The sequence below is a fragment of the Harpegnathos saltator genome, unplaced genomic scaffold (assembly GCF_003227715.2).
Source record: "Harpegnathos saltator strain DR-91 unplaced genomic scaffold, Hsal_v8.6 scaffold174, whole genome shotgun sequence".
NCBI classification, from domain to species: domain Eukaryota; kingdom Metazoa; phylum Arthropoda; class Insecta; order Hymenoptera; family Formicidae; genus Harpegnathos; species Harpegnathos saltator.
In genome coordinates, this window is record NW_020229955.1 from 660,492 (window position 1) to 685,241 (window position 24,750).

At 44.7% G+C, this 24,750-nt stretch overlaps 2 protein-coding genes across 13 annotated transcripts; one reads left to right on the forward strand and one right to left on the reverse strand.

The window, feature by feature from the left end:
• Nucleotides 1-266: 266 nt before the first annotated feature.
• On the forward strand, nucleotides 267-13,182 carry LOC105189559 (uncharacterized protein DDB_G0292186). 3 transcript variants are annotated; one of them, XM_011151745.3, is made up of 8 exons: nucleotides 267-427; nucleotides 1,169-1,357; nucleotides 4,608-4,892; nucleotides 5,052-5,187; nucleotides 5,328-5,447; nucleotides 6,119-6,222; nucleotides 8,203-8,628; nucleotides 9,203-13,182. In XM_011151745.3, the coding sequence occupies exons 2-8, from the start codon at nucleotides 1,355-1,357 to the stop codon at nucleotides 10,943-10,945; spliced, it is 2,817 nt and encodes a 938-aa protein (XP_011150047.1). In that variant the 5' UTR covers nucleotides 267-427; nucleotides 1,169-1,354; the 3' UTR covers nucleotides 10,946-13,182. The 3 variants fall into 3 exon arrangements, with proteins under 3 accessions (XP_011150047.1, XP_025153062.1, XP_025153063.1); XM_025297278.1 differs by lacking the exon at nucleotides 267-427 and having other exon boundaries at nucleotides 1,087-1,357; nucleotides 8,203-8,320; nucleotides 8,501-8,628; XM_025297277.1 differs by lacking the exons at nucleotides 267-427; nucleotides 5,328-5,447 and having other exon boundaries at nucleotides 1,082-1,357.
• A 2,744-nt stretch (nucleotides 13,183-15,926) lies between these two features.
• On the reverse strand, nucleotides 15,927-22,741 carry Zyx (lipoma-preferred partner zyxin). Of its 10 annotated transcripts, none has more exons than XM_025297289.1 (6): nucleotides 22,593-22,741; nucleotides 18,956-19,097; nucleotides 18,279-18,762; nucleotides 17,655-17,992; nucleotides 16,887-17,302; nucleotides 15,927-16,782 (listed from the first exon to the last, which is right to left on the reverse strand). In XM_025297289.1, the coding sequence occupies exons 1-6, from the start codon at nucleotides 22,634-22,636 to the stop codon at nucleotides 16,530-16,532; spliced, it is 1,677 nt and encodes a 558-aa protein (XP_025153074.1). In that variant the 5' UTR covers nucleotides 22,637-22,741; the 3' UTR covers nucleotides 15,927-16,529. The 10 variants fall into 10 exon arrangements, with proteins under 10 accessions (XP_025153074.1, XP_025153079.1, XP_025153075.1 ...); XM_025297294.1 differs by lacking the exon at nucleotides 22,593-22,741 and adding an exon at nucleotides 22,365-22,586 and having other exon boundaries at nucleotides 18,279-18,738; XM_025297290.1 differs by lacking the exon at nucleotides 22,593-22,741 and adding an exon at nucleotides 22,365-22,586.
• Nucleotides 22,742-24,750: the final 2,009 nt, after the last annotated feature.

Sequence of the window (24,750 nt, forward strand, 5' to 3'; positions counted from 1 at the left end):
ATCAAAATAATATCGCGTTGGTACATACAATGGTACGCATAATGTACAATCGTTCAACGGTATTACGCGATTTTATGAACTATGAAATGTTCTCCTTTATAAAAAGACAATATTCCCACGAATTTTTAATCCAAAATCAATAACGTTACGAATAGCGCGAACAATGTTAATATGGCGGCAGTAATGTCGTAAAGTTGACTAGAGTAGTGAGGCGGCATCTTTGAGGCGTTCAGTCTCGCATCGTCAACAATGCAGTAAGGAGGCGTGTTCTCGTTTTTCTTCCGCGTTTCTCGTTCGACGTTTGTATTTTACTGTTTCATTCTTCGCGTTCCTTCGGTTTCAAGTCGAATTAGTAATCAAGTCGAATTAAATGATGACGCGTTACACTGCCGGCAACGATCGTCGCGGATTGTCGGCCACGGATTAGGTGAGTTTGATCTTTCTGGACGTTTGGCCGTTACACATTGCCGCCATTACGTAAATAACAGAGATGCGATTCATTGGATTTTGTGTAGTTAAATTTGCCGTAGTGTGAGATTGCATGGATCGTATCGACATTTAAAGCGCCCGACTGCACAGTCGTGCACGCGACTCTGCCTCATTAGATTTTAATAGCAACGTTTCTCAAAAATCATATCATACACGTGCAAATTCGTAAGAAGTTGCGGCGAATCTCCCGTTGCCACGACGTTGCTAGACATCGCAATTTTCACGAGCTGTCTCTGCTAAGGAAATCTTTCCAGAAACCTCGATGTCTCTTTTATTATCTGAGAAATTTCATACTTCACTTTCGCAGTTTGAGCATCTCGCTCGTTCGTACGATGCAATAAGATAGCCCGTGGAAATTGAACCCGATCCCATCGGATTAGACAGGGATGCGAGAGGAGGGAGACGCAACGTGAAGAACGTGCACACGGAAGGTGCGTGCGAGCGCATTCTCACGATGCGTCGAAACGCAAGCCAGCCCATTGGTGTTTACCCTCTTTCGATAAAGTGCGCGCGCAAAACATACGACGGCGCGCACTGATTGGTCAAACGGCGCGTCAGTCATAGAGAGACAGCGAGAGCGGTCGTACACGCGCGAAGTCTACCGCGTGTCGCAGTACGTCGGCCCGCCGCGCGGCGCTGCGTTCGGTCGGCAGCCATCTTGCGAGTGTCTCCTCCGTAGTGTTTGGAGGTTTCGTGAGACGGGACGGCAGCTAACTCCGCCGGAGGCTGGAAGTGCTGCTGAAGTGGTCGCAACGGTCCTTGGCAGTCCCTGGGCGTCCAGGTGACTTCGCGCGAGGCCAGGGTACCATCGAGCCGCCGGGACAGTCACCAGCGGATCCTCCTGCGCGTCCGAATCCGTCGAAAGATGGTGAGTGCGCCTGCCTCAGTTAACACCCTCGTCGAGCCTAGATGTGTTGTCGCGAGTGCGCGACATTGTTCGCTTGTCGTCGATGTTCATCGTCGTCGTCGTCGGCCGTGACCGATCTCGACACTGCCGGTTCGTTCGCTGTCATCGCGGCGTCCTGTACGAGACGCGATCGTTTTAACCTGCGAGAGATTAAAATACACCTAGCGAGCAGCGAAGACGACAACGGCGACAATGACGACGACGACGACGACGACAACGACGACGACGACGACGACGACGACGACGACGACAATGGCAAAAGTGATGAGCGACACTCGGGACACCCCGCATTCGAAAGCGACGTTCGCGCCAAGTATTCCCCCTTCCGTCTCGCCGCCCTTACTCTCTCGAAGGCGATCTCACTTGACGATCTCTCGTGCTGCGCGCGACATAGAACGATGTATATGTGGCCTGTGGCGCGCGTCGATCGTGCACGGGGAAGCGGACTCGGACGGATGGCCGACGGTCACGGGGGGCGGCGTTCGATTTCTCCGGTATCGTCGGGTAGGTAGGGTAGGGAAGAGAAGAGAGGGACGGGCGCGTTGTCGGGATCGCGAGTCTCGTACGTCGTCGTTTGTTCCACAGCGAATCTGTCAAAATCTCCGAAACCTCGGGGATTGGGGAACCATCGTAACGTCGGCGAGTCGAATTTACGGCGACACATTTAAGGCACACGGGAATAATCCATATTTCCACACTCGGTTGTCGTGTGTTTCGTGGTGTCGCGAGTAAACACTGGGAATCATTCTCGCACGATTACGATGTCGGAAAGTAAATTCCCAGGTGAGGGATTACATGAAAGAGAGAGAGAGAGAGAAAGGGATAGAGAGAGAGAGAGAGAGAGAAAGAGAGATGGAGAGCGGGGAGAAAGAAAGATCGCGCTCAAGACGACCCACGCCGTGTGCGTTGCTCGTTTGTTTATTTGTTTATTGGCCGCGCTTTTGGCTCCGTCATAGCCATCAAGAAAAGAGAGAGAAAAAGAGAGGGTGGGGACTGGTCACGTCGTATAGCGCGTAGCGTCTCTCATCTCCTCTCCTCCCCTCCCTCCCTCCCTCTCTCTCCTCTCTCTCTCTCTCTCTCTCTCTGCCTTCCTCCCTCCCTCCTACCCCTCGTGTTCATGTTCGTACATACGTCGCGTGCTTCCGCGTAAATTCGCATAGAACTGGAACGGCGAGCGACGACGTGTTACCCCACCGGCTAGTCAATATTTTGTGTAGCGTAGCGTCGTCTCGCTCTCGCTCTCCTTTGCCTTCCGGATGCCGATCACGCAGCTGCGCGCAGTTACGCCAGTCTCTCTTTCTCTCTCTCTCTTTCTCTTTCTCTTTCTCTCTCTCTCTCTTTCTCTCTCTCTCTCTCCCTCTCTCTCCCTCTCTCTCCCCATGCGAAATCTGTCATTCGCGATCGACTCGCGACCCCCTTTTGCTCTCTTGGACTCTTCATCGTTGTCTTAGGGAATGAAATCTGGGGTAACTCTCGCAATCTCACTTAGGGTTAGGTCGTCTTTCGGACGAGCGAGGGGAGCTCGATGATATGTATCGAGATACGGTTAGTAATCAGTTGATATCTGAGTGAAAATCCTCTCGACGTCCGCAATCGGAGTTCTCGGAAGTTCTCAACATCGCGCGACGAGAGAGAATGTGGAGAAAATCATGCGGGACTAAGTTGTATCAGAGTCAATATTTTAGAGGGTAATGAAAGCAGGTTCTTTACGCCGCTGATTTGTGTCTCGTGTCTCTCAGCCGAAAAAGTACAGCAGGTGCAGCAGCTAGTGTGGACGCGCAGTGCGATCTCTGTTTTATTTTGTCGAAGCACTCAAACGTTGCAGTTCGGTGCCGCATGTTAATTTTAACACGAAATGTTAATTTTAACACTTCTCACAGACTTAGGCGTCTGCGTCTCTCACGATTGCGTGCCGAGTGATTTTTCACCGCCGCGCCGTCGAATCTAATTCGGAGAGACTCAGCGCTGCCTGTGAGCGGCCGTTGAAAAAGGGAGAGAGAAAGGATAGAATGGGAAAAAAATAGAGCGACAGAGAGAGAGAGAGAGAGAGAGAGAGAGAGAGCCTTTGTCATGTGTTAAGGTACACTTCCCTCCGGCCGCTTAAGTCAGAGAATATACACGACGGCGACGTAAATCCTCGCTCGCGTCGCGTTCCGACGTTAAGAACTCACGATGAACATTTATACAATTTATCATCGACACGGGAAGAAGAGGGGTGTGAGAGACTTACAGAGAGAGAAAGAGAGAGAGAGAGAGAGAGAGAGGTAGAGGTAGTGGTAGAGGTAGAGATAGATGAGGAAGGGGGATGAAATTTCACGCGGACGACGAAAACGAAAGGGCAACGACGCGCAGGATGTTGGGGCGTGTTGCGAGGGAAAAATAAATGCATGCTGAAGCGTCGAGCGATGCTGTACATTTTCCTGACGTACACACATTTTCGCTTCGGTAGTTCATAATCAACGATCTCGTGCTCGGCGAGAGCACGACGCACTCTTAATTAACGAGCGCTGTTTACATATGTATACAAATCGTCGACGGCCACTCGCCGCTTTCGAATATTTCCGCGGCGAGACATCGGCGAGGACACCGGTTCTCTCAATGGGACTGTATATAATACGCATGTGACGAAGTTTAGGAAGGCAGTCGAAGCTCCGTTTGAAGAAAGATTTTTTCCTCTTCCTTTTGTATCGACGGCTACATCGTCGGCACATTTTTTCTGGCATTTCGGGGGAAACTTTCTCGAAGGTCGAAAGTATATAACGACTGCAGCGACAAAAGCAGGTAACTTTTTCCGAAGGTCTACGCAGTCGTGGAACGAACGACAGCCAAAGGTTGAAAGGTCGAGCAGACGTGTGAGAGAAATGAAGCTACGGGACGCATCTTAGAACTGACTGTATCGATAAGCCGATCAAAGCGTAACGATAACCTACGTTCCGCGTCCTCTGAAGATCACGAGAACGTGGCGCAGTCTCGGTGACCCGGACATCCGTGGAATCCGCGCACGAAATTACGCGACGCGCAACATCCGCGCGGGATCTCGCGATCTTCGTCCGACCGGACGGTAATACATTCCTCTCGAGGGAGGAATCTCGGCTCCCGAGATAAGATCGTCACGTCACGTCACGTCAGTTCCGTCGCCGCGTCGCTCACGCGGGCGACGCATTTTTCACACGTCGCTCGTACGAATGTAAGTTCTGCTTGAATTGTTTAGAGTTCGGCTTCGACCGGTGGTACGGAGGGGTCTAGTCCAGCCTCTAGCCCTGCCTCGGCCGCGAGTCTCACGATGGCTGCTCCGAAATACGGCACGCTGGTGCCTAATCGTATTTTCGTGGGTGGCATCTCGGCCAGCACCAGCGAGGCGGAACTTGCACAACTCTTCTCGGCCTACGGCAACGTAAAGGCTACGAAAATTATCTCGGATCGTGCCGGTGTGTCCAAGGGCTACGGCTTCGTCACTTTCGAAACGGAGGAGGAAGCGAAGCGTCTTCAGCAAGAGGTTCGTATCGCGAGACGACAACGTTTTTCGGACGACGTTGTCCAGCGCGATCGTTGACACTACGACGGCTGAGACTACGGAAGGATATCGCACGGTGTTTTCTTTCTCTTTTTTTTTTCTCTTTCTCCCGCTCTTATTTGTGTCCGCTCATCATTGCAGTCCGAATGCATCGTCCTGAGGGAGAGGAAGCTCAACATAGCGCCCGCGATCAAGAAGCAGCCCTTCAACAGATCCTTCGACGGTGGTTCCGGTTCGCCCCCTTCCGTACCTACGAGTACTTACTATTACACGAACGGTACGGTGATCGTTAATTGCGCATGCGACACGCGCTTGTAACAATGCGTCGCGAACAGTCGGTAGGAGCATAAGAGACGGTATTTCTAATTGTTTCTCTCACTCTCTGTCTCTCTCCCTCTTGTCCGCATGTGTGCATAGGTATGGGTCTCGCTTATCAGAACGGCATGACATTCTATAACACGGCAGCTCCCGCACCAGCAACTTCCATTGCTCCACCGACGGACCCGGGAACGATTTATCAAGCTACGGGAGTGTTCGGTGAGCATTATCAACGAATTATATGCACTCGCGTTCTTTCGCGCTTACTTGAAAATTGCCATGCACACTGAGAATAAATTAATAATTTGATAGATATATCCATCCGAACCGCTGGAACTTGCGCATCCCCGCATTCGAAAGTTAGAACCAAATTTAGGCAGCGGTCAGATCTCTCACGTTAATCATGGATTACGGTTATTTTTGTGTTAAAATAAACGTAAATTGAGAATAAGCTTGTGAATCAGCTCGAATTCATAACGGGGCGTTTTTTATATTTGGATACTTGACGAGTGAAAGCAGTGAAATGATGAAAAGACGTAAATCGCACGCGTCTGTTGAACTTGTCGGCAAAATTATACGATCACAAGCCCGAGGGCCGGCTGTTCGAACTTCTTGGTAAGTTAACTGATAGGGTAAATCATATATCTGTCTTTGGCTAAGTTGAAGGAAAAACAAAGATAACCACACGATTCAACTGTCAGTTAACTTACTAAGAAGTTGGAACAACCGGCCCCGAGTGTGTTTCGATTCAGAAGAGTATTAATAGCCGCTAAAAACAAGGGAAGCACTCTTGCAGGCAAGCCCTCTTGAGGATACAAACGCAGACAATTTTAATCCAGGATGTTTATTGTTGATTTTATGGTGACCGACGACCCAAATGTTATGTCTAGGTCCTCAAGCCGCTACCGGCCATCAAACGTTCGCTCCTGTGATGTATCCATGCCCGGCACCGTCGTTGTATATGCCGCAGCAATACCAGTATTCGCCTATGCCGGTATGTAAAGAACATCGATGGCTTATCAGCCATTCTGCTACACTGCTCTATCCTCTTTGATCTTTCTCCTTTCGTTTGGAAGAGTCCGCCCGCCCCCAGGGTCTTCCCTACACATGTATGCGCGCACATACACACGTAGATACTAGCATTAAGATCCTGTGACCGTCTTCTCTCTATCTATTTCTCTCTCTCTCTCTCTCTCCTCTCTCGTCTCTGTATTTTGTATTTTTATTAAACGGTATATCGGTTACGGTTTGACAGACAAACGGTCTGATGGGGGAAGCCATACCACCGGCGTTTCTACCCAACCCTCAGCAAATGCCTACTTACGTCCTTCTCGACGCTATACAGTATTGAGGTCTAAAGGTATATGGTCTATGCTAAGCGACTCGAGCATGCCGCTCGTCTCATCTCTTGAGCGTCTTTTCTTTTTCTGTTGTTGTGCAAAGCCTTTCACACGGCCTGCCGATGCATGTTCTCGTTCAAAGCCTTTTTTGTCTCACGGATCTGTGACTCGTGCTCTCATACACATTTCTCTTAATAATGAATTGTGATTAAGTGTTGTGCGAAGGAGATGTGTTAAGGCGCTTTACCGATTACTTTTGTACCCGTACTCGGCATGAGAATGTTTGCTTCATTTCTCGCATATCGTTGTTCGTCTCTCTCACCTTCTGACACCAGTAGTAGTCGCCACACCACGCGGTCTTCTCGCACGCGACGCGCATTTACTGAAACCACATCCTCCCGCTGTTTAATATTGTCGCGATAGATTGTCCCTTCGAACGGAACTCTTCCGACACACTCAGGAGAATAGCGCGCGGAAATGGAATACATCGAAAAGTCATTCTCTCAGTAGACCATTTATCGAGAAGCGCGTTTATTATTTACATAGGCATGTGCGTGATGTAGAGTTATGAATGTCTTAGTTTCACGATTTTCTCGGTTTCTTTCCTCTCTCTCTCTCTCTCTCTCTCTCTCTCTCTCTCTCTCTCTTTTTCTTTCTCTTTCTGCCTTTTTTTTTTATTTTTTTAACGTGAGACGCAAGTATACTTACGAGACGATAGAACGATTCACTTTGGACGTCGACCGTCAATGAAGTTATGCCGTGTAGTAATTAACGCTTCGTTCATCGATGTAAACCCCGGAATGATTAGTTTCTCACACATTGTGCTCTCTTCCTTAACTTGGAATGATTTAGGAAATGACAGACCTTGTTACTCGATATCGACACACACACACACACACACATATACACGAATCAAAGTGTACAGCCTCTTGCTTGGCTTACACATAGAATCACAATATACAGACCTATTACTTTCATTATGAATATACCGCTGTTCTCGTAAGTGTCAAATTAAAATTTACCAAAGTGTGCGGGCGATGTACGTATGTTGATTCTTAATTATAGAAAAGAAACTAGAATCAGACCAATTAACTGTAATACTTCGACAGACCACGTCACATAGTTATTTTATTTGTCGGTTATTTGGATACTTTATTTTGTTGTCGGTTATTTCAATGGAGCTTTTTTCGTACGCCATATACGGAAAATTAACTAGATCCAACCGTCAGACTGCTCAAGGAGACGCAAGTGTGACTTGCACAATTGATGGAGCAGGTGTCAATTCCTTGCAATATGATACGTTACGTTTAAAAAAGATCGATAAGAAAGTTTCGCACGTGGCTTCATACGGGGTAAAATAAAAATAAATGAAAACAGATGTTTCCGGACGGACAGGAGTTGCGCGCGTGTATCGAACGTTCAGAAAGCTACGTTCCGAAATAGCGAGAGAAAGCCAAATTCTGAGTTATCGAAACCGACGTTCGTAATCTCGGCAGATTTCTTGTCTCATTTTACGGGAACAGCTTGTGAGAAAGACGTGAGGAACCGCACTCGCGTCGAGGTACTCGATGTTCATACTCGAGCGCAAAGCGCCGTGAATGGATACTCAAAGCATCCTCGTGTTCTGTCTACAGTACGAAACATACTACGCAGGAGCAACCGCCGCTGGGGCGCCCCAGTACTTGTACGCTACCGGCAATTCGCAGAGCAACACGAGCGGTGGCGGAAATAATTCCGGCAGTGGCAATAATGGTACAGGAGCAACTAGCCCGCCGACGGCGGGCCCACCGCCGCCTCTCCCATCTCTGCCTCCTCCACCTCCGACGCACTTTTACGCTCCTGCTGCACCGCCCCCACATCATCATCCACCGGTGCCCGCGGGCCCGCATCCTCCCCCCGCACAGGTGGATCATCTGTACTACTCTTTTGCAGCTGGCCCGCACCCACCGCCCCCGCCGCACGCACCTATGGGACTGACCGAGCAGCAGCAGCTGTTGTTGTACACTACGGATGCGTCGTGTCAAACCACCACGTCTGACGGTCAGGCTGTTCCGCAGGAGGTGAGTCTCTCACCGTCATCTACTTTCTCTCATCGTCGTCACTGTCGATTCTACGTCGACTTACGTACACACGTTTAACGTTAATCTCGCGATCGTCAACTCGCCGAGCGAGCCTCCTCCTCTGATGCTCGATGTCTCTTTTCACCCTGTTCCGTTTCTTCTTCAGATGTCTCTTTTTACGTACGTCGCTACGTAGAGTCGCGCATCACCTTCTGTCGATGTGCACCGGTGCAACGGATGGTGCGTTAGTAGTCGCTGTTAACGGGTGAACAACGGGTGATGATTACATTCGCTTCGAGGATTTATTCGATCAGTACTCTCGGTGGGGACGGGGGGATTAAACGTGATGAACGACGGCGTGTGCGATAATAAAAACGCGGACGAGGTCGGTTGTAAAATCGTTGCGCGCGTCTGAAAAGATCTCCGCCACGATAGACGCGTTGCGCGGTCCGCCGCGAGTCGTGTTCTTTTTTTCTCTTTCTTTCTTTTTTACTTTCTTTCCTTACCGCGTGACAGGCAGCGTGTATCTCATTGAGCGGCAAGTCTATCTATCTTGTGCAATATAAAATCGTAGGATTCACGTCCGACGCCGAGCCACTCGGAGCATCAGCACGGTGAGGCACAGGCTGCCTCAGGCTCAGCCGCAGCGACGTCTCTGGTATCCCTAATGCCCGTCAAATTCCCCGTGTCCGGTCGTTACGCTAATTATCAACCGATCGCGATACACACCGCTGCCGCCAATTTGCACGGCGCGCAAAACTGCTCGAGCGATTCCGACGACTGCACCGCCGCCAATGCGTCGATGCATTGTCGCACGATCGTCTATCACCCGGCCACCGTGTACATTCCACACGCACCGCCGTCTTATCACGGCGCGTCCGGCACTGCTAGCCTACTGCCGACCCCGTACTCAGCGAGCTCGTCGTACGACGGCAGCAACGCGAAAACTCACGCTCATCACAACTCGAGAGATGGTGGTGGCGGCGGCGGCGGCAAGTACACGGCGGTCACCGGCGGTCAAGGGGGTAACTACGCGAAGGGGGGTCAACAGAATCACGGCTATCATCCGTTAGCGCATCATCAGAACACTCACGGCAAGTCGCAGCACACGCAGGGCGGTTCGCAGTCGCACAATCACAGTAATAACAACAACAACAACAACAACGGCAAATGTAGCGGCAACGGGGCGACGGACGGATCGCATAAATACCAGGCGATGGCGATGTCGCGACTACCAATCCCGTACAATAATAAGAGAACGGCTGGATCGAACGTGGGCTCGCCAGCTGCTTGCTTCCTCAAGTCCGCCGGCGGTGCTGGTGGCGGCGGAGGTTACGGGTCGAACCAAAACGCGCACAGAGTCAATCTCACGGCGTCCAACTACGGCGCGCACAACAAGCCAACGGTGAACTACATGAACGCGAATGTGTCCGGTTACGAGCACGCGACCAACGGGCGCAAGAGCTACGGCAGTGACGATCAGACTACGTACTATGAGATCGGCAAGCCGATGAGCGGCTCTTACGGCTCCGGTCGCAAGGGCGGTTGCATGTCGAATAACAACGGATACAGAGGAGGAGGAGGAGGAAGTGGTGGTGGTGGTGGTAGTGGTGGTGGTGGAGGAGGAGGAGGAGGAAGTGGAAGCAACAGCGCCCGGTTAGACGCGCTCGTAAACGACAGCAACGGTCGACCTAATAACGACGTCGGGTACGATGCCGCCTCTCAGACGGCGGATGGCATCGCTACGACGACGCTACCCGCTCACCTGTCCGCGGCCAACAACGCGAGCGCGGACGCTCAGGAGAAGCTGACGGCGAGCCCACCGCCAGCCCCCTATTCACCCATGACACGGCCCCTTCCAACTGTCTCACCGCCCAACCCCCAGGTCCAGTTTTACTCCGCACCGACTCAGAACCGTTATCAACAGTCCTCAACATCCATACCTCCCTCCCATCAACAACAACAGCAGTCCATCGGCGGTCAACAGCAACAACGCGGCCGCTACTCGGTCGCTCAGACGATATCGTCCTCCAACCGGAAGCCGTCCGACAAGTATTCGAGCACCGGCTCGCAGACCACGACGATGCTGCGACAGCCCAAGTACAAGGTGAACGGTATAATGCAGTCGACGGCGACGGCTACGACCAAGCTCAACGACGACAGTCTTGGAGGCGCCGGCGATGGCCCGACGGCGGGCACGGTCAACAGGATGCCGATAACGCCGCCCGGCACACCGCGCGGTCACCCGGCGGCGGGCGATCAGATGGGCGATCAATTGGGCGAAACGTGCCATCAGATGCAGGCGCTGACTCTATAGACGCTTCCCCGCCATTTCTTTCATGTCTTCGCCCTCTTTGTTGTCTTCTTATCGAGAGTATGTTATCTTAGGAGAGCAGAGAGAGAGAGAGAGAGAGAGAGAGAGAGACCACGTGCAACCTAGAACGACGGCTACAAACTGTGAAAATAGATCGACGCGGAATTGACACGTACATATACACATACACACGTACATACGCATTGCACACTTTACACATGCAAATACGCTACGGTATAATATTCTCTGGTGATCTCAGACTCAACATGCAAAGCTAACTAAGACGTTCGCTGTAGAAAAATGGAATCTTTCTCCGGTTCTTGATCGCGATGGCTAGCCGATCCGCGGAGAACGATCCTGACGGATCTGACACGCATGAACGCGATAACGATATACAATATTGTTAATTGTTACACGATGATTGATGAAAAGTAGGGGCGAGAAAGAGGTGGGGGGAGGGGGAGAGAGAGATATATACAGACGGAGATTGTACCTATTATAAAAGTTCGCGCGAGTTGAAGTGATAATCTTCAATGGCAAGTGCGTAGATAAAAGGATTAAGAGAGAAATAAAACTTCTATAGGTATATATACGCGCAAGTACGATGCGTCATTTACATACACATCTACGTTATATATTACATACCGTATAATATTACATACTATTACAGTATCCGATGTTATATGCGTGATAGGCTCGACAAACCATGAATCTCGCGAGCAAGGCTAGATTAGTTAGCAAAAGATAGAACCGAGAAACAAATGAAAAAAAAAAAGAAGAAAACAAATAACGTTGTTATCGTACAAAGACGAACGATTTTGTCATGTGTTCAAAAGAAAAAAAAAACAAAAGAGTAAAACAATGCAGAGAAGGATAACAGGGAGGCGAGATAGGGTTGATTTCATAAAACGGTTGCTCAAGGCACTGCCACATCTCCATGATTTTTCATTTTTTACCGCCAAGGACGGTAATCCGTACTTATAGTTTCTCTCTCTCGTTAGAGTAACCGTGAATATATATACATATATATTTCATCACGTAGGGCGGATTAATAATACAGATTTGTTGTTCTTTTTGTTGACAAATTTTCCGCGCAAAACGTAACGTGTTGTAGCTGTTAAATACGAGAAAAAAAAGAGAGACCCAAGTACGAAAGACGAATCGCCCCGTATCCACAAGCGAATAAGGTAAGATATTAAATGAAAAAAAAAATAATAATGAATTAAAAAAATGTGTCGGCTGTGAGCTTCCAAGCAAATAACAATAATTAAATTATTATAATATTAAAGGTTAAATAATATTCTACCTAATTGTTACGAACGTGGATTTCTTTTATCTATAAATGTGAAGTAAATTTGTTATCTCGTATCTCGCATACCGTAGCTATGATTGTCCATTCTAGAGAGAGAGAAAAGAGAAAAAAGGGAGGAAGAGAAAGAAAGAGAGAAAGAAAGAGAGAGAAGGAGAAAGGAAGAGAAAGAGATGGCAACAGAGAAGTAGATGAGGTTTGTAGCGCCGTCATGTAACAATGATACGGCGCACGTTTAGCGGATGATATTTCGATGAACGTGTGGTACGTAGATAATACGATACGCGACAAAGGCCTAGGACGCATAGGGAGAATCTGTGAGTTGTTAACAAAGAAATTAATTTATTGAAAAAAAAGCAAGAGTGCCTTCTATTTGTTTTCGTGATTGTATTGTTGAACATTTGTTGCGTTACGTTCCGAGAGCCTCTAATGTTGTTATAAGAAAAAAAGAGATGTTTGAAGAATGTTGTTCCTCTATTTATTTATTGATTTACGGGCATGCGTATGCTGCCCGACTATATCCAGCGAATTCGGTAGTGTGAGAGAGAGAGAGAGAGAGAGAGAGAGAGAGAGAGAGAGAGAGAGAGAGAGAGAGAGAGAGAGAGAAAGAATGATGCTGTAATAAGGTATCGATAGCGATGAATCATAGTGAGAACGAACGTGAAAATATAGCAATCGAGTCGCATAATAATTGACGTTGTTGTCATGTCTATGAAAGAGAGAGAGAGAGAGAGGGAGAGAGATTGGAACGAGTGCGATGAATTGTTGTGAGTGTGAACCGAATGAATGAATGTGAGATAGACAGGGAGGAAGATAGAAGAAGCAGCTCATTTCGACACCTAGTTCTACGTATTACACAGAGAACGCAGAGAGATGACATCCTCCCTTATAATACATACATATATATATATATATATATATTATATATATACACATGTATACATCTATGTGTGCGTATATATCCATCAGTGGATATGCACTGAACAAAAGTTCAGATGTACACACACACACACACATACACACATATGATATATACGCATACATATGACGTCTTGCGATTATAATATATACCGAAGATATCTAGGGTGCAAATGCGAAAAGAAAGATATGCATACTTATATAGTCGTGTGTATTTGTGCGCGCGCGAATCTGGATAGGTGGCTGTGATTTATTGCGTGCAAGTACAGATTTATATGTAAGCATACGTGTGCTCGTGTATCTATTCACTTACACCATACACAGAACATGCACACAAACACACACACATATACATAAACACCTGCATAATGCATACTTACATACCGCATATTTCACACATACATATATATATGTATATATGTATGTATACACATATACATTATACATATATTATACGTGTACCTATATATATATATATATTCATATATATATATATATGTATATATATATATATGTATATGTATATATATATTCATATATATATATATATGTGTGTATATATATATATATATATATATATGAAAGGAGAAAAGAAATAGATTGTACAGGACAATTCTATGTTAATTTTGGTACGAGCTAATGTGCAAAATGCGAATGAATATTGTCAGCGGAGAGAATGTCAATGTGTGTACTAAATTTAACGTAGAGTAGTGCTGATGATATGATCAATATAAATGATAATATATATATGATATATATATAATATATAAATTATATTTATATATATATATGCATATATACATATATATATATGCATATATATATATAATTTTAACCTAAAAAGAGAAAGAGAATTCTAAGTTAGACGCCTAGCTAGTGCTATGTGTAGCGAAGTATAGGATCTACGAATGTATTATACATGCAGCTGAGATCGTGTGCATTTCGGATCGTGGAATGTCCCAGTTACTTGTCGCATCTCTCCGAAATTGGTACGGGGAGAGGAATCGAGGGAATGCGGGCTCCGAGACAATCTATATTAAGTGTCCGAATGTTATTGTCTCTCAAGGAGATTACGTTGCTTGGTAAAGAATACTTGCGACTATATTTAGTACAAAGGTGCTTTATATTATTAGCGCAAAGTATTTTTCGCGACTTGTTGACGAAATTAGTTATTCGTCACTGATTGGACATTTCAGATAATCAGTAATAAGAATTATTATTTTTTTTTGTTTGGATAAAAGTCTCTAGAAGTTTCCTGATTTATTTGAGACATTAGTAGCTCTCATTGTTCATCTAGCTCACGCAATCGATAAATTGATGCACACGATTCATTGTGTTCTGCCAATTTGTAGAAAAGTAGAATCGATCCGTTTATTTCTCGAAGAAGAAACATTGAGAGGCGTGTTCCACGATCCGTAAAAGGTGCCCGAAGAAAAATTTATGTATTAATGAACATAAATTATACACAAAATGGCATACAGGTAATATCACAAAAAATTATATAAGATTTAAGTACTCTATGGTAATAAAACAAAAAAATATGTTACGCATAAAAAAATGCAAATATCCAAAACAAGATGTTAATAATAATAATATAATAATAATATAATAATAATAATAATAAAAGACAAACATCTGTGCATGGAAAAAATCATAGCTGAGAAAAATTAGTAAAGGGACGATATAGAACGAAACTGCTGTAAATTTCTTCTGCAATTATATAATAATATAACGATAACACAATAATAATAATTGTATATATATATATATATAAACATCTGGTATGTGCACGTATGTATGATTACATACGTATACGCATCATATGTATACAGGTTGTATAATTGCGAACTTCGTCTCAGTTGCGGTTCTTGCGAATCTTTGGAATTGATCTTTCCGTGGCAGAGACATTGAGCTTCCAATAATTTTCCACACTCACAGACAATTGAATTTCACCAAATGAGCAAACGAACATCATACCTTTTTCTTTTGTCCAGTAAATCCAGCAAAATAGCAAAAATACGTGACGTAAAACGTCCACATTTGTAAAAAGGAGTATTGTGCCTAATTAAATTTTTGCTAAGAAAAATTGCTCCAAATCCCTCGGCAGGTCCGTAGCTGAGACGAAGAACGGTAGTTTGAGACCGTGTAATAACTATTAACAACAGTCACAATAGAGTAATAACAGAGTAACTGATAATCAATAGCGAGTCCTATTGAAATAGCGAAATGTGCAAAGCTCGATCGCGTAGAGACTATGTTCGCTCGACAAGTGCAGTAGAATGTACGTGTTCCTGCATGTGCAGGAACCGGTGCATGTGAAACAACCGGATAGGTAAGAGAAGGATCGATAGGAACGAAGTGTTACTCGTTTGGCCATAAATAACAAACTGTATTTTTATTGATACTATAATACAGAGATCGTATAAGTCTCCTGAATGTATGTCTTATTCATGCGACAATTCGGGAATTGAGGATTGCGTCACAAAGTATTCAAGACACGTTTGAGCGTTTATTTCTTTTTCTGTTTTTCTTCTTTTTTTTTTGTTCTCTTCTTTTTGGTAGTCTTGTGGAGAGAATTGGTTTACGGCTACGTTAAAAGAAATGGCACGCCTCCTCAACGATTTATATATATAGTCCGATATACATGTATAATAATGCTACTTCCCAAATCTGCGATCTATCTCTAAATATATATATGAATTGAAGCGGTATTCTCTCTCGTTAACAGACTACACATTAAATACTTCGCGGTATGTCAAATACTTTACTAGAATCACAATGATAATCACATCATCTGCAGGAAAATTATCGTCGGACGTCGAAATTAATCTACGTTGCTTCTAATTCATTGTCATTGACATGTTACGTCCGTTATATCCCGTAACGTAATGGCAATGCTTCGATTATGGCAGTGTGACGGAATTTCAACGCGTCGACTTTACGTCGTATAAGATTCATATAAATCAAGTACAAAGTCTGTAATAATTCTTCTTCGTTTTCGTGTTATATTGTAAAGAAATCCAAATGTGGCAAGAGTTATTTCTGTAAATTCTGACTAATATCTATAATATTGTAAAAAATGATCTTTCATGCTAATATAGTAGGTAAACATCCCTCTGAATATGGAGAAATACTGCGAACTTGTGTATAATAGCGGTAGCAATAGCGGAATGGGAAATCCATATATGAAAAAGAAAACTGCAATACCGCAATACTCTGAGAGCAGTATCAATATATCACTACATACATACAGTTAATCACAATGATACTTTGTCCGATATTTCATTCGTGCTAGTTTTCCCCTTCATCTTCGACAAGTATCAGCAACCGAATGATATTTTGTCTCGCGTACGCGACATCTTACAATTCGGTCGTCATGTGAGATGTTAAGGCCTGGACTCGCGTTGCGTTACAACTCTTGCACAATACATGATCGTCCAACGGGTAGCAACCTCGTCCTTCCAAGTCTGAAGACAATACCAATCCACAATCTTCGCATTTGTAACACTGTATATGGAAACTGCGATCCAATGCCACCACTCGCACGGTCTCGTCCTCACCGGGTTCAGGCATTATCGGTAACTTGCAGACGCAGCAGCGAGGCGCGAATTTCCTGTAAGAAAATACGAATTAGCATGCGCGACTGACAATATAAGATATGCGCGTGAGACTTGAGATTTCCGCGATCGGTTTGAACCAAGAGGAATGTATACTCACTTGTGGAAACACTGAATGCAATGTATTTGATTCGTAGCGTCTACGGTGAACGGTATACCGTCTAAACTCTGGCCGCAAACGACGCAGGTGAAGCACGAGGGATGATATGGTTTGCCGGTGGCTCTCAATATTCTGTCTAATATCGGTCTGATACAGACGCAACACTTTTCCAGGGTGTTGAGATAATTTTCTTCGCAGTAAGGCTTGCCCTCCAACGAATAGAAGGGCTTTCCTTGTAGATTAACCTTGCACACGAAGCAGCAGAAGCAACTTATGTGGAAAACCTTGTCCATCGCCGAGCATCCGGTGCCCTCTCCCTCGACCTTGCGCCCGCACTGAGCGCAAATACCGTAAATGTCACTGTCTTCGCTGCTATCCGCCATCCCTTGAACCAATAGATCCGTGAGGACGTCGACCTGCAATACGAGAAATATTCATTAGATACACTACGCGCTATTGTGCTACGTTATAACTACATTTTTTCGAGGTAACTCAGGTTTATCAAAGTAACGAGATGATTATTCCAATTAAACATCGCCATAACATCGTAACCACAATATCGACCTAACACAAGTTCATGTTTCAGATGACCGAAAATTGTAGTTTTTCCGTCGACTAGCCATAACTAACGTTATGATTATCCTGCGCAATGTTCCAAGGACATTGAAAACATCGCTAACACAACCTGGGAAACAACTACAGGCGCAGCACATCAGTATCAGGTATATATACACGTGCTGATATACGACGTGAAGTTTCGAGACTCACTTCTTTTACGGGGGACACTTTTCCCTGCGGTTGAGTGGACGTGGCCGATCCGTAGCCGGAGTACATCGAGTAGTTGCAGGACAATTGCGACGGCGGTCTGGGATTAATCGGCTCGTATATGGACTCGTATGTCGAGCTCGACTGAGAACTTGGTCCGTAAATGTCAGCGGGATAGTTACTCGACGAGTAGTCGGTTTGGTAAGTGGCGCGTCTCAACTCGCTATAACTAGACGACACGGGACTTGGCGGCGGAGGTAGCTCCTCCGGCGGCGGTGGAAATGAATTGCCCGGTACGCATGGAACGTATTCCGACGGCTCTGGTGGTGGCGGCAAGTCATCTGCAAACAGGAGAAATTTCATGTAATAGGTGCATATTGAATTTCTCGCGAATCTTCCCCCCCTCTTTCTCTCAGAAACTATTCTCAGTCCTTCCGACACGTTTGTTTCCGTATTGCGCTTTTATCGATGCGAATATGATCCATGACTAGTTATGCGAGAACAAACGCGTCGACAGAACCGGACAGAAAAATTGAAGAATTAAAAAATGAAAGAAAATGCTCGTACCATCTGGGCGTCGTCTTAACGTTTCAAATTTGTACTCAACCGATTCGTATAAGTTCTTACCACCGCCGTGCGGAGGAACGTTGCAATATGTGTTCTCTGGTTTAGGGCTCCACTGAATGTTGCTGTATATAATGTCTTTCTCGGTTTTTATCGGCGCGGGAACCGGGATCGGCACCGGCGGCTCGATGTTGCTGTACACTGCGTTCCTGGTTGCTCTACTCGCGCGATCATCCGCCATGGGTACTTGAGGGGCTGGCATGTTCCCGATATTGGAGTAATAGTTCTTCTCATCGTATCTGTACTTCGGCTCGAACTTCTCATCAGACTGACATGCGTAGAAGCTGTCATTGTTCTGATAGAGTTTCGACGCCTCTTTGCCGTTTGCGGGTACCATTTGCGAAAAATCATTCTGTATATCCAGTGGAGCATACGGTGACGGTGTATTCATGTACAAATTAGTAGTCTTCTCATTGGAGCCTGCGTTGTTCAAAACTGTGCTGTACGACGGTGTAGGTGGGGTCTTGATGGTGTAACTTTGCGGTATCTGGAACATGCGTATAAAAAGATATCTCAGATATCTTGATCATCACATCACAAAACTCCATGATAAGATATATTGAATTTACCATAGTGGCATCCGCGTGCGAAGAACGCATACGAGAGAAGTATGAAATATGTTAGTATACAATGACAAATGTTAGGTTAGTTTGCAGCAGCAGAAGAAGCATAGAATTCACCTGAGATTGGGATCTTTTAGGCTTGGGCGGCACCGCAGGCCCGACCTTCTTGCCGGGTTTGACAGTCTTGGCCGCGTCATCGCCATGGTTGAGTTGCAAGTTCGCGATTTGTTGCTCCAAATTACCTACGTTTGACATTTTTCTGCAACACAACAAGTCACGTTAGTCGAGACGTTTTCTGTCACACGCGACTATTATCTCTATTCGGTCATACGAATTTTGACGCAGGTGATTATTATTGAAATCGCTGCACCATAATTACAGCTTGAGGGTCTACAAGAACGAGAGGCAAATGCAGCGTTGACTTTGGAGGCCTCGTGCGGCGAGACCACGAACCAACATCGTGCGCGCAAGAGCAGGAAGGTTGAGTCGAGTCAGTTTGACAAGGACGAACAATCGATCGCTGTCCTTGTCTTAGGCCTGGGGCCCTATTCTTGCGCTACTTGCGTATACGTAAGTGGCAAGTTTCGACTAATCGCAATGGAAAATCCATAGAACCGTATTCTTGACAGTCGCAAGTGAAACGTATACGCAAATTATCATTCGCAATGCAACGAATGGGTAATACCATCCGTTTGGGCAAGAGCACAGGCTTTTGCATAACACATAATACATAACACATAAGAGAATAAACCAATTGGTTTTCTTCATTTCCCTCCTCAGGACAGAAATGAAGAACTCTGATTGGTTGATTCTCTTATGCGTTGTGTATTATGCGTTATGCAGAAGTCTGTGCTCTGACCCTTTCTCTCGAAACGTATGTGATACGTTATGCAAAGTACAGAAAGTGGAGTATAAGAGTACACATAGAAGCGCACTGTTATTAAGAAGAAGAAGAATAATTCAACGCTAAGACGGCTAAAAGAGTGGAAAATAATAGCTGATTTTACATATCCGTAAGAGAAATAATAAATACGAAATTTAAGAGAAAATAGCATATAAATTTCATTGCATTTTAATTATAGAGTAAAATTGTGTAACAATAATGGATTTAGACGATATAATAGTTAAACATACCAGTTATAAATGCGCTAGAACATGCTGAAATAATGGAAGAATCAAGAAGATTTTTCTATATTAGTTCCATATTAGTTCCATATTTTCCACTTTGTTCTGCTGAACGCAGCCAATTAAAATTCATCGTATCGTATTTTTGGTCGGTATCTGCAGAAAGTGCATATGTTTTCCAATGTTGTCAAACGTAATTAAACGCAACGGAAAGCGTATACGTAAAGTTGCGTATAGATTCAAGAATAGGGCCCCTGGTCTACAATACGTGTTGTAAGCTGTAAGTCGTAAGAACTGATCAATTATAGCCGATTATTTTTGTAATAATCGACTGTGATTCGCCAATTCTTACGGCTTGCAGCTTACAACACATATTGTAGACCAGGCCGAACTCACTCGGGCATTTCGCCGGCCGATACTCGGCAAGAAAATGCTTTCCAGGCTTTTGGGCTTTTGGCGAGAGAGCCAAGCGTCGCAGCGACTTACGTGCAATACCATTTTACAAATTGACGTATTTTGTCTAGCTGACGTTATATATCACCGCCAAATTATTATGGCATGTTCCTTATATTATTCCCGAGATCCCCCCCACAAAGCCAGATTTTGCCGTTCCGACCGTTAAAAATTTATAAAAAATAAATGAAGCGTCCGCCGTACCAAGCATCGCAGCGAATCACTCGAAAAATTATTTTGCGAGATGCAAAATTTCGCCTCGTCGACGATACGTATAATTGCCAAACTGTTATAGCATCTTCCTCGAACTATCCCTGAGGACCCTATACAGAGTCAGACTTTGCAATCAGGCCGTCAAAAATTTAGAATATCTAAATAAAGCATCAGCCGTACCAGAAGTTGCAGCGAGTCAGGTGGAATACCATTTTAGAAGAAGCAATATTTTGCCTTGTTGATGTAATATATGACCGCCAAATTATTATGGTATCTTCCTTGAACTATCCCCGAGAATCCTACAGAGCCAGATTTTGAAATCAGGCCGTCAAAAATTTATCATACATTAATAAAGCGTCAGCCGTACCAAGCGTCGCTGCGAGTCACTCGAAATAACATATTTTACGAGATACAATATTTCGTCTCTTTGACGATACGTGTATTATCACCGAATTGTTGCAGCATCTTCTTCTATTCCGTGTTATCTGCACCAAAGCATATTTTGCCACGCAGACATCATATTCGCTTATCAGACTTACATAGGCATCTTCCTTATATTAGTACTAGTATCTAGATCGGTACAGAGCCCGATTTTGCATTTAGGTTCTTGAAAATTTGTAATAAATGAAAATATAGGCTCGTGCTGCACCGCGGGATGGAGGTTCAATTATTTAATCGATTTTTATTTCGACTTTTTTTCCAAAAAAGCGCACTGTACGACCCTTATACGGACGTTTCTCTTGATTGCAAATATCATACATATAAGGTGATTCTCTTTGTATTTTGTTCATAATTCGCAATATAATTTTGCCTAGTTCGCGGGTCTCCGCGAGAGGTCTCTAGTATGGCTCCTGTAGACCCTTTAAAAAAAATTAAGAAAAAGAACTCACCGCGATCCGATTAACAGAGGCCGATTGACAGTACAACGTGCAATGGCAACGACCTCTGCTTAAAAGTCTGACGTTTGCTCCTTTTTATCTACACTTTCTGCACTTGGAGTGGAAACGGCACTAGACTCACGCTCTCTTCGAAGAGAGTCGGAAGTGTAGAAAGTATAGTATAAAGGGAACGGCTCATGGCCAAAGTAATTTAAGGTCCGTATTTCCTGCCATTACGATTCTCATTTCTCTCCCCGTACATTATCGTGCTCATGTTGTACTTTACTTTACATTCATATCGTTTGAATAACATGTGAATAACATGTGTCGCCAAAAGACAAACAAATATGCTACGGAACATCGCGCAGAACCCTTTGTTTTTCACGTGGACTCGAAAAATGACAAATTTTCTACGTTTAAAACCCCACGAAAAACTCAGCATTTTTAAGAAGAGAGGGAGAGAAAAAAAAATCACAGAGAATAAAACGGCGGCGAAAATGCAACAAGGCTGCGTGTTTGGGAGCGAGCTATCAGCGCCATTAGTGTATTCTATCTTTGTTGTAGGATGTAATAAATAATAAAGATAGAATACGAACGTCTTTTAGAGTGCTGATAACGCGCTCGCTGAACGCAACCTAAAAGGCACGGACGAAGACATGACTCACGCGAGACGTCGGCGTCCGGTGTCGAAGAATCGCGTTATCGCGAGAAAGAACTCGGTTCGGTTATACTTGTAACCTCTATCAGTAGCATAGGCACGCGACGATTGCATAATAATTTTTTTCGCCAGAGAGATGTACTTATATATATATATATATATCTGTATATCGATAAATTGCTCGATTAACGCACAATACCTGCTTGCACTTGTCCCCTCGTTTTCGGATTGTCCCGCAATGACTGAGGCGTGAATGCACGCGGACGGAGGGTCTTCCTGCTTATGCACGGCAGGATTTTCGTACTTTTCGCCGCTCCGAATCCGCCGCAACGACACCAACACACAGCCTCGCGCGTGAACCGTGTGTACGGCAATTCGGTGGCGGAATATAAGCGCGACCGCGCGCCGGCAAGTGTGATCAACTTACTCTCCGATTGCGCTCGACGCGACACACCGTGCACTCTCGTCCATGACTCTCACGGCTCACGGCCTGAATTCACCTGAATCATCCCGAAAGTACTGCCGCGCGACACGCGCGCTGCGCGAATATACGGATACCGTATACTCTCCGTATCTGTCTGCGGGTCTGTGTCTCCCGAACCGGCGGCGGCGGCGGCGGCGGCGGCGGCGACGACTTTCGCACCAGTTCGGAAGATCGGAGCAGGGCAGCGGCTCGAGTAGGACGACAAATCTCTGCTGTGTAGGAGTGCACCTGCATGCGCCAAGTTCGCGCACGGCTATTGTCTCTCACCGTGACTCACCGTGACTCTAACCTCTCAAAAAATGAAAATTACACTTTATATACTCTTCGAAATGTCCCCGTAATTTATCGATGGCGGACATTGCAAAACTCCCATTGTAACACCGGAGATTGCGTGCGTTTTCCCTCACTATGCTACATTTTTTATCTCAAGTATTTTCGTAAGATGTGTAAAAAAGGCTGCCGAATAAATATGAATGTACACACAATTTGTCAATTTAGTGACTGAAAAAGGATTATCGTGCAAGATCCTTTGCTTATTTATTGTGCTAGAGACTCGATCACTATGTGTATTTGAGAACGTCCCTAAAGAGGAATAATATATTAGGTCCGTTCTTTTTTTCAAAAGGCTTCTGAAGTGCGGTAAGTTGGAATGACACAGATATATCTTCTCTCATTCCGACTTATTGCATTAGTGTGCACTGGTTAAAAAATTCTTTAAAAAAGAACAGACCCATTGTATATATTTCTTATCGAGGATACATCGATCGATACTTCGGCTGATTGATTGAATCGAGAAGAAGTACTCTTTGCATGCCGGATACCACGTTTCCACTTTAGTCCAGATTAGATTTAATCTGCGCGCCATTGCCTCTCCTCCTGAACGATGTATAATTATATATGTATATATATTTTATGTGTAATGGTAATCTCGAAAACATCGATGATTCGATAATCCTACGATCGAACACGATTGTCGTGAAATCTGTATCTTTGAGAAATAATTAAATAATAACGTCAATGCCAATATATATTCAAAATCAAGATTTATTTTATCAACTTAAATAATGTTACATTTAATAGATTTTAAAATTTCCCTTTGAACGTAGAAAAGATTTGTGACGACAACAATATCAGGGTCAAATAATTCCTACGATTGTTTGAATTGATTAAGATTCGTACAGTGTCTTATCTTGTACGTTTTATCGATCGAGCGTTTAATTTAAACGGGACGTCTGGTTTTTGCGTCATCGTTGCAAAGCGGAATTTACGTATGAGAACTGACCAAGCTCGAGCGGCTAAGCGCATTATCAAAGATTGCAAAGCGTCAAAAGCAAGAAAAAAAAAATACGATAATAAATTAAACGCTTCTGCCTCTATTCAAGCGTTCTATCGACTTGCAGTTTTATGACGAAAGGAAAATCTTGTTTGTATCGTAACTTATGGAACGAGGAATTACCATTGCTCATATTCTCCGAATGTCGCGTTTGACTTTTCCTTGTACGGGTTTACCAAGATGAGTCATGAATGTCACAGCGTTACGATTACTCCTTAGAATCGTAGATACATAAAATTTGATATTTACGAATGAAATAAGAATTATATCGAATGATATTAATTAGAAACAAAACAGCAATATATGACAGCATCTCGCTCGGAAAAATTAAAATTTTTATCGAAATGTGTTGAATACTTCGATCTCCGTAGTGAGCTTCGTGTGGAAAAGAAGCGCGTGAATTTTCTCATCAACTTGATGTTTAATCTGGCTGTTTTATCGCGTCAAAAATTGTAAATATCTTCGGACAGCTCCTGGCTGTTCAAAGTTCGCCTAAAACTGCAGACCCTCTCTGCTTATGTAATCTACACATTATAAGTAGAAGAAGAATTACCACACTTTGACCAGAGTAATAGGACTGACAAAAAGAAGTTATCGTGTCAAAATTATCTTACCTGCATTTTGTCACCGCCGTAATTCTCGCGCGAATGTTCGCCAACAGATATGAGCTAATATGCGAGTGGAAACAATATTTTTATTATCACTCATTTCTCGGTGGTTTCCTGCTGGCGCATTGTATCAAATTTAAAGCCTTCCGGATACGCTGCA

Coding starts and splice junctions, on each gene's coding strand:
- LOC105189559 (XM_011151745.3), top strand. Junction 5,448..6,118: donor TCAAGCTACGGGAGTGTTCG/GTGAGCATTATC, acceptor TGTTATGTCTAG/GTCCTCAAGCCGCTACCGGC. Junction 8,629..9,202: donor GTCAGGCTGTTCCGCAGGAG/GTGAGTCTCTCA, acceptor ATAAAATCGTAG/GATTCACGTCCGACGCCGAG.
- Zyx (XM_019844393.2), bottom strand. CDS start 22,279: ATGCAATCGTCGCGTGCCTATGCTACTGATAGAGGTTACAAGTATAAC. Junction 18,763..18,955: donor CTAAAAGATCCCAATCTCAG/GTGAATTCTATG, acceptor CGCATGTTCCAG/ATACCGCAAAGTTACACCAT. Junction 17,303..17,654: donor AAGTGTCCCCCGTAAAAGAA/GTGAGTCTCGAA, acceptor CTCGTATTGCAG/GTCGACGTCCTCACGGATCT.